Source organism: Netta rufina (assembly GCF_964035555.1).
Source record: "Netta rufina genome assembly, chromosome: 13".
NCBI lineage: Eukaryota > Metazoa > Chordata > Aves > Anseriformes > Anatidae > Netta > Netta rufina.
In genome coordinates, this window is record NC_140136.1 from 12,112,392 (window position 1) to 12,121,606 (window position 9,215).

A 9,215-nucleotide genomic window follows, 5' to 3' on the forward strand; every position below is an offset into this window, starting at 1 on the left:
GCCCTTGGCTTTTCATTTGCAGCCAAAGTGTCGCAGAAGATGCCTGGCGGCACAGAAGGGCTCTCGCCAGGCTGAAATCCCTCCTTGCTCGGGGCTGTGAGGGTCATGGCTTGCCCCAGTCGGCCTCCTTTGGCCCTCAGTCTGGAGGCTGGGGTGAGGACCCGGCTGGGTACAGCGTGCACGGTCTGTCCCTGAAATGCCATGACAAATTCCTGCCACACAGAGGAGCAGACAGCAAGTGTTTGGCTTCAGAACACAAGCAGCCTAGTTTATTGGGATCTCCACAGAAGTTAACGCAGAAGCAAATCTCTTAATGGGATGGTTGGTCGCTGTGCAGATGATGACAGGAGTCTCTCATGCAGCATCATCTCCAGTTGGGGCAGGGGAGATTCCCCCGGCTTGCACCCAGCCGGTCCTGCCTGATTGCTGTGGCACACACATGATCTGCCGTTCTTCATCTCCTTAAACTATCCACAAGATACCTCCTAATTATCTTAGATAGGTGCAGAAGACTGTCCTACATGACCATTTCTGCATCTCCAGGAACACCTCCTACTGTTACAAACTGTCTGTGCATGGTGTGGTCAGTGCTGCAGCAGAAAACACCTGGGGAGCTTGTGCTACATTCAGATTCTCACCTGCAAGCTGTTAAGCAGCCCGTGTGGACACACTGGTGATGCTCATCTACTAATTTAGGCACAGCTTGAGGTCCTGGGGGGCCTTCTGGATGGCCCCAAAGCTCTTGTGATGACCAGTCAAATGTTGTCTTTGGAAGACAGAACTTTGATCCATCATCTCCGATCAGGTCAGCCTCACCAGCACAGACATAAGCCAAGGAGCACTGGGACCACCCTGGGATTGGGTGTCTGCTGTGTGCTGGGTGTGAATTTTGTTTTTTCACGCTTCCAGCTTAAACTACATCAGACCGGTTGGTACAGCAGACCCTCAGCAAAAGGTCTCTTCTGGGCAGCTCGGGAGGGTTTCCAGTCAGAGCTGGAAGGGTTCCTGGGTTTTCCTGCCTGTTACAGTAGATAAGGGGCACTCACCTCTCCTCGCTGCTCTGTCCCCGCCCATGGCTTTGGTGTTGCACAAATTAAGGTCAATAACTTGTGCTGCACATGGTCCACACATCCGTAGTTGCCTGTCTGACCATGAGGAACAGAAGCTGGTGGCCCAAGAGAGAGGAGGCACCTCCATGGGGGAACAGCGGTAGTTCTGGCCCTGAAAACAAGCAGCTCATGTTCTGGTGGAGCCGAGAAGAGGAAGGTACAAAGAGCAGCAACGTGACTCCAGCCCAGTGCCTGCGACTCAGAGCGAATGCTTGCGCTGACGTGGCCTTGGGAGTGGAGGCAGCTTTCTTGTTGACAGTGGGGCAGAGGAGAGAGTGCGTCAGAGGGCTTGGTAGTGAGCAGCGGCTATCCAGACCCACAGCCCAGGGCATTCCGTGCCTGGACAGGACGCTGGGCACCACTTCTGTCACTCAGCACCAGAAAAGGTGGATCCAGGCTGTGGAAAAAAGCCAAGAGGCTGGGGGACTGCAAATATTGCCTTAGAGCAAAGAGCAGATACAAGCCCTCATGCGAAAATACGAGGTAACTGAGGACTGAAAGGCACCTTCAGAGTCCGTGCAGAGGCAGAAAGAGCAGCATGGGAGGGCTTCGTGTCCGCTCCGTTCTGTTGACTGGAGCCAACCGAGGAATCGGCCTGGGGTTAGTCCAGCACCTGCTGGGGCTGCCAAACCCCCCCGAGTGGGTCTTTGCAGCCTGCCGGGACCCCAAGGGACAGCGAGCACAGGTGAGGCTGGTGGCGGTGGGGGACAGCAGGGCAGGGCAGCGCCTGGTGCAAGGCAGGATTGTGTGAGGGTCTCCATCATGGGGCTGCAGCCCTGAGCCCAGTCCAGGGGCACAGAAAGCTGGGGTAGAACAGCCATGGGATGAGCTGTGCCTGGGGTGCCCAGGGCTCCTCGGAGCCAGACGGGGAGCTTCTGCTGCTGGGGCAGGTGATGGCCATGGTGGGCAGGGTGAGACGCGTGGTGCACGGAGGGAGCAGGAGGTGCAGAAACAATGGGGAGCGGGGCACTGGGCGTGAGGCAGTGCTGGGACAAAGCCTCTGTGCAGCCAGCCCTGCCTCTTTGTGCCCACATCATCCTGTCTTCTGCAGGAGCTGCAGAACTTGGCTTCCAAGCACCCCAACCTGGTCATCGTCCCACTCGGTAGGTGCCCAGGCTGTGCCCCGAGGCTGAGGGTCCCTTGCCTGGGCTCCCTGTTCACCTCCCTGCCTTGGCCCCACAGAAGTCACCGATCCCGCCAGCACCAAGGCGGCTGCAGCCAGCATCGGGGAGCGCCTCAAGGACTCGGGTCTCAACCTCCTCATCAACAATGCCGGGATTTCACACTATAAATCATTTGACAGTAAGACACAGGAGGACATGGCCCAGGTGTATGCCACCAACACCATTGGGCCCCTGCTGCTGAGCCAGGTGAGGCCCCCACCACAGCTCCAGGAACATCCCTGCCCCTTGGATCTCCCAGGGGGACGGAAAGGGCCGGTGGGACAGGGCCCAGCTCCGCTCTTGTGCTGGTGACGGGCCCGGCACTCCCGAGCTGCCACAAGAAGCTGGTGGAACCGACTGGGGCTGGTGCTGAGCGGCAGGGGGAAGAGGAAGGCGGCTGCTGGCAGTGCTGGTGGTGGCGCTGCCCGCTGCAGAAGGAGCCGGTCCTCTCCCCTGCATCACCTCTGTGTGGACCCCCCGCTTCTCCTCTCCTCGCAGGCGTTCCTGCCCCTGCTGAAGAAGGCTGCCCAGGGGAGCCCGGGCTCGGGGCTGAGCTGCAGCAAGGCAGCCATCATCAACATGTCCAGCTATGCTGGCTCCATTCAGGACGTCTATTGCTGGGAGTACGGACAAGCTATTTCATATCGCTGCAGCAAGGTACTGCTGGGCACGAACCGGGACATTTTCCCCTCTGAAGGATCTTGCACACCTCCCAGCCTTCCCCTCAGTCCCTGCAACTCTCACCGCTGCGGCTGAGCTCCAGTCAGTCACTGGTTCCCTCTCAAGGCACATCCCTGTGCCTGGTCCCAGACCTAATCGAGAGGATCTTCATAGGACAGAGCTGCTGCAGGGAACTGGCCCTGCCTGCCCCGGCTGTGGGGTCTAATGCGTTCCCTCCCCACCCTGATCCCTGCGGTGTCTCCTTGCAGGCTGCTCTGAACATGCTCACCAAGTGCCAGTCCTTGGGCTACCGGGAACACGGCATCCTCTGTGCTGCTCTCCATCCCGGCTGGGTACAGACGGACATGGGGAACGCAGCTGGAGAGAAGGTAGGAGCTTTACCACAGCGGGTCCATCCAAGCCCCTGTGCTGGTTTTCCATGGGAGGCTGTTGTCACCCCAAGCTACATGTTTTTCTCTGCCCCTGCAGCCCCCCCTGACAGTAGATGAGAGCGTAGGAGGGATGCTGAAGGTGATCTCCTCCCTCTCTGAGAAGGACACCGGGACCTTCCTGGACTGGGAAGGGAAAGTATTGCCCTGGTGAGACGCTGGCACAGCCTCGTGCCCGGATCCTGGCAGCAGCCCCTCTGCTGCTTCCCATTCTCCACCATATCCTCAATAAACCTTTGTCTGAAAGCAGCAGTGCTGCCATCCGTATCTGTCTGTGCACTCAACAGGCTCTGCCACACTCTGAGCCTGGAGAGGGCAGCTCCTTCCCGGGCGGTCCCACTCATCTGTGTGCGTGTCAGTGCCCACTGCTCCCCTCCCCTGCCCATACTGGGGATACCCACGTGTCCTGCTGGAAATGACCCTCTGGGGGCAGCACAAGCAAGGCAGGGGCACAGGATCCAGCCAGCAAGGGGTCCCCACAGGGGCTGAGGTGTCCAAGGGCATGGAGCAAGGACAGTCAGTGTGGGCAGAGCAGGGCTACAGGGCGCTGCACAGCCACACGTGCAGTGTGGAAGGGGGAGAAGCTGCTTCCTGTGTCCATGGGTGGGCAGGAGGGACGTAGGATGCTGAGCTGGCTGTCACCAGGGCAGGCTGTTCCCTTCCCAGTCGAGGAAGGCACCGGAGGTCTCCTGTGAGAGGCTGCCCAGCACCGCCAGGATGCCCTGCACACTGCGCTCCACCGTCATGGGTGCCTGCAGAAGAGGACAAGGATTGGTGTCACTGCCATGGCCCATGGTGAGCAGCAGGGTCTGACCAGGCTGGAGCGTGCACAGGTGCTGCTGTGCCCTTTCCTCCCAGCTGGAGCAGGGCAGGGTGCTTGTGGAGGCAGACCTCGGAGCTGCCCCCAGGCCTTCAGCTCCACCGAGCAGCAGAGGACACAACACCAATGTCCCTCCCCTGCACAGCACGGTACCTGCTCTGTCCCCATGTCCGTCTTCACCCAGCCGGGATGGATCGCCGTGCACAAGATCCCCTTGTCCCTGAGCTCTGCAGCCAGACACCTGGTCACCATGTTCTGGGCAGCCTGGAAGAGGCACGGCCATGCCAGCACCACACTGGGCTCAGGGAGCTGGGTACGTGTGGGTGGGAGGGGGACACTTTGCAGCTGAAGGGCTGTGGAGGTGGGAAATGGGCTTTGCCCTGCTGTGGAGCATGGGCACAGCCTGGGCTGGTGCTCTGCGTGCTCACCCTTGGAGGACCAGGCTGGGGATGGGTGGCCTGGGGCGGGTGGGGGGGTCCCATGAGCTCCCCTCCACGGTCCCCAGCGCCTCCCCCAGCCCCTCACCTTGCTGGCACGGTACGGGTACATGGGGGCCTCCAGCACCCCAAGGCACAGCCCGATGGAGCCCACTTTGGAGGACACGTTGACGATCGCGGCCCTGCTGCAGCTCAGCCCTGTCTTCTGCGCACCTTTCGCCGCCTTCTCCAACAGCGGCAGGAATTCCTGACACAAGGACACCCGCGCTCTGTTAATACAGACCCTTTTGAGGGTTTCAGGCCTGCCCTGAACGTCCTCACACCATGGCTGCAGACCATGGAGGAGCAGCTGGAAAATGCCCCAAGGATGGGCCAGGCCAGAGCCATCAGGAGGAGCAAAGCATGGGAGATGCTGCTCCTCCAGCCTCCCTGCTCCCCCAGCCATGGCCCTGCTCCCATCAGCGTGGCTCATTCCACCCAGGAGAGCATCTCCCCGTGCAGGAGAACCCCCAAAAGCCCTCGCATACCTTGGCGACCTGGAGGGGCCCGACCACGTTGGTGGCAAATGCAGCAAGCATCTCCTGCGAGTCCACGGACTGCAGCGTGGCGTGCGAGCCGATGCCGGCGTTGTTGATGAGCAGGTTCAAGCCCTGGCCCTCCAGACAAGACTCCACCACCTGCACGGCCCTGCGGATGCTGGGCAGGTCCACTGTGTCTGCCGGGGCAAAAAGAAGGACAGAACTATACCTGGTAAAATAACCAAAGGGTTATTTTATAAGAGGTGCTTGGTCCTTGCACACTGAAGCTCCCAGATGTAGTTCATGTGTCGTTTCTGCTAGGAGCCAACCACAGCTGGGTGTACAGGTTTTTTAAATGATGGACAGCATTTTTGGAGAAATAATAAAGGACGCTCTTGGTGTCCTTCTGTATTTACACAGTGGCTATTGGGGCTGCTAACATATTGGGGACAGATTCATTTTATTACTGAATTACACAAAGATCTTTCTGGGTTGATATCCACTCAGATCATTTAGAGTGATCTTATCTTTTTTTTTTTTTTAACAATTTGTGCTAAAATTGATCTTCCACACCAGCACTTCCTAGGACTTGCAACATTTGCTTGCAGATTCTCAGCCTCCCCTCTTCTACAGATGCTCCAGCCCAGGCTGTGGGTTCAAGCCCTCTCCAGCAACCAGAACTACCGATTTTCCTGAAATGTTTATAACAGGGATAAGCACCTGTTTGGATCTCTTTGAAAACCTGCTAAGATTTATTTGCCCCTTTTTTTCATGAAACCAGTAGGGGTGGTGTTTTTTAAGTTTGTGTTTGGTTGCTTGAGTTTGTGGATTTGCTTGTCAGGATCTGCATTGCTTGATGAGTACTTTCTCCAAAGAAACACCCATTGTTCGTTTAAAAGGGGTCACATGAACACATTACACATCTGAAAGGGGCAGGTTAGACCAAAATTTAACATCTGTATTGCTTTTTTATATCACAAGTGCACCACCAGGACCGTAAGCTCCATGAATATTCATGTGCACGGGCACTTTGGGCACCTTTTTTTTGGCATTTTTAACCAGTTTGGTGGATTTATGGTGGTGGTTGAAGACCTCGAGTCTTCTTTTAAAGCATTTGAGTGACTGGGACTCACTCCAGCAGCACAGGCCTTTCGGGAGGTGCTATGAGAACATTGTGGGGGGAATTTGATGAGAAAATTGTCTGTGGGATTTGATGAGAAATGCTGCAGTGTGGGAGTTAATTATCCACAGGGCAGCATAGATTTTTGGAAGATTAGCATTCCCTTATGAAACCAGCATCTTTTTCTCAACACCTGGCTTGAATTCGGAGCTGTTTGTGATTTTGGACTTTGACTTCTGGGCTGAGGATGCAGAGCGAGAGCTGAAACGTGTTCAGGTGCCTGTCAGCTCGGGGCTGGTGCTGCTGGCACCAAAAGCCTTCCCCCAGCCAACACATTGCTGGGCTGCTGGGGAAGCAGCCATGGGATTCACGACAACAGCCCGGACATTTCGGCGTGGACATTTCAGCATGAACATTTCATGTATCATCAGCTTCATGACACTTCACGGCACACTTTCTGGTGACTTCGTTTTGGGTGATGAACGAGCAGAGCTCTGGACTCTATCACTCCACCACATGCAGGGGATTGCCCACTGGCTGGGGTGAATGATTAATTTCTGTGTTTGGACTGGCCAAGTCATTGCTCCAAGGGAGAAGGGGGCCAGGCGTGTGGGACAATCACGTTCCTATTGCTAGACCAGCCAAATTACCCTCAGGCAACCTCTTAACTCCTCTCCACCACAGCTGAAACGTGCCTACAAGCCATGTGCACACCCAGAAGCCTCGGCTTTCAGCTGGAAGAAATTAAGTGATTAGAAAGGGAAAGAAAGAAATTGAGAATGAAAGAATGTGACAGGACTTGCTCATTTTAGAGTTAAATTCTTTCCTTTCTGAAAAGATCACTACTGTTATCAGTTTGAAGTTAACCATTCCTTAAGACAGAGTTTGTTTTGGTTGGTTGGTTTGTTTAGCTTATTTTGGGACTTTATAGCCTGTCTTTTGGAGTGCATGTGTTTTTGGAAAGGTTTTTCATTCCATGGACAACCCCTTGAGGTGTCCCCTTTATGCTTTGGTGAGCAAAGTAAGTTTGCTTTTCCTATCACATAATGCCAGTTGGGGCTCACAGGTATTTTTGGAGATGCTAATTTTTTATTACAAAGAAGATTTTCTACTTCATTAATCTATTCAATTATAAGAGAGAGAGTTGCAGATATTTTTAGTATAGACTGACTTCAGGGGTGCCTTCTTTGTTAAGAAATGCTAAAAATTCACTTTGTCTTTGTCCTCTCCAGGTCTGTTTGTCACTGAACCCAGCAGACATCCCAAAAAGGAGCATACCTCTGAGCCTGAGCAGCAACCTGGGATGCTAACACCAGTGCACGGCCACATTTCCCACGTGTCCTTTTAGCCTGTTTCTTTTCTCTCCTTTTATCAATACCAAAGTGACTGTGGCCACTTCCCAAAAGACACCAACCCAACCCTGCTACTCAGGAACTGTTTGGTTCGTGAACCTGTGCATCCCAACCCAAAACGCTAGGCAAACTGGGGCACCTTGGAGAACAGATCTCATGCCTTTCCCTTGAAACTTGGTCTGGACCCACCTCTGCCTCCCTCTGAAGCCAGTTTGATGGCACCCAGCCAGAGGACAGCTCAGCGTGTGGGGAGCTCTGCCAGACATTCCCAGGCATTCCCAAGCTGCCACCACCACCAAGGTCTGGCAAAGCTGTCCCCGTTCCCATCCCCACGGTGAGCAGAGGGCCAGGAGCATGCCCAGCGTGGGCAGGGAGGTTTCACCGTACCTAGCTGGACCAGTCTGATGCTGGGGTGCTGGGCGGATAATGCTCGCAGGGCCTGGAGACAAAGGGATGGAGCAGGGGGTTAGAAGTCACCGGTGGCACCGCTCTGGTCCCAGCCACAGGTTCCCACCCATCTCATCCTTGTCCACGGGTCACCCCAGCCGGAGCAGACCGTGGTGGCTTTGCTTTTGCTGGGGGAGTTATCAGGTGAAGGGCCCGGCCTGGGGACATCCCCGTGCACTGACCTTCCCTCTTGGACCATCGGGGTCCCGGCAGGTGGCGAAGATGTGCTGGGGGGGCTGGGGGCTGGCAGCGAGCTGCCTCACCAGCTCCAGCCCGATGCCCCGGTTGGACCCCGTCACCAGGACGCTGCGAGGAAGCGCGGCCATCTCCGAGGTGGTGAGACTGTCACGGTGGTGAAAAACAGGCTGCACCCAGCGGGATTGCCACCTCCTTGGCGTGATGGGAGCATGGGCACAGCCCAGGGTGTGGTTTTGGGCACCCACGGGGACAGCGATGGTGTCAGCAGCAGCCCTGGCATCCTACCTGCCTCGGGCAGAGCTGGGGGACCAGGGTGGGAACAGTGTTCATGGGGCCACATGTCTCCTGCATTGCCTGCTCCTAATAAAGCCCCAGCTCCCAAATCTGAAGAGTCACCTCTACTCAGAGCTCAGAAGAGCACTTGGAAACACAACCAAGAAATGGAAAAGACTTAAGCAGGTCCAAATCTGGGCTGTGGCTGGCGATCTCCTGATATGGGAGATGAGTTTGGGACAGTTGAACCTGGGGATGATAATCTAAGACTTTTTGAAGCCCAGCCTGGGTGCAGAGGGAGGGCAGAGCTCTGCTTGTAGCAGTGAGGTTGCAGCAAGCTCAAGTTGTACACGTTTTCACCCAGGAGCCAGCAGAGAAGTCCCTCAGCTCCCTGCAGCCTCATCCTCCTGCTGCTGGGCACCAAGCCCACAGCCCTCACCCATCTTCCTGTCCTCACTCCATCACCCATCGTCCACAGGAGGACAATTCTGGATGCCTAGCAGACCAACAGGTGCCCACAAAGCCAAGGCTCCTGCAGCCCAGACCAGCCTGGGGACACAGAAGGCAGAAGTGAGTAACATGCTAAAGGAAACAAAGAACCGCCACGTAAAAAGTCTCAGCCAAAATGGATGTGCTTAGCTGAGGAATTGGAGCAACCCGAATTTAAGT

General features: G+C 55.9%; 2 protein-coding genes across 2 annotated transcripts; one reads left to right on the forward strand and one right to left on the reverse strand.

The window, feature by feature from the left end:
* Window positions 1–1,647: 1,647 nt before the first annotated feature.
* LOC311214078 (C-signal-like) lies at window positions 1,648–3,535 on the forward strand (the record flags this gene model as incomplete). Its single annotated transcript, XM_084294489.1, has 6 exons — window positions 1,648–1,794; window positions 2,161–2,212; window positions 2,292–2,479; window positions 2,771–2,929; window positions 3,202–3,321; window positions 3,422–3,535. The coding sequence occupies 6 exons, from the start codon at window positions 1,648–1,650 to the stop codon at window positions 3,533–3,535; spliced, it is 780 nt and encodes a 259-aa protein (XP_084150615.1).
* A 484-nt stretch (window positions 3,536–4,019) lies between these two features.
* On the reverse strand, window positions 4,020–8,541 carry LOC311214087 (C-signal-like; the record flags this gene model as incomplete). The annotated part of the gene is made up of 6 exons (XM_084294501.1): window positions 8,258–8,541; window positions 8,016–8,067; window positions 5,166–5,353; window positions 4,727–4,885; window positions 4,355–4,465; window positions 4,020–4,133 (listed from the first exon to the last, which is right to left on the reverse strand). The coding sequence occupies exons 1-6, from the start codon at window positions 8,399–8,401 to the stop codon at window positions 4,020–4,022; spliced, it is 768 nt and encodes a 255-aa protein (XP_084150627.1). The 5' UTR covers window positions 8,402–8,541.
* Between the last annotated feature and the right edge of the window lie 674 nt (window positions 8,542–9,215).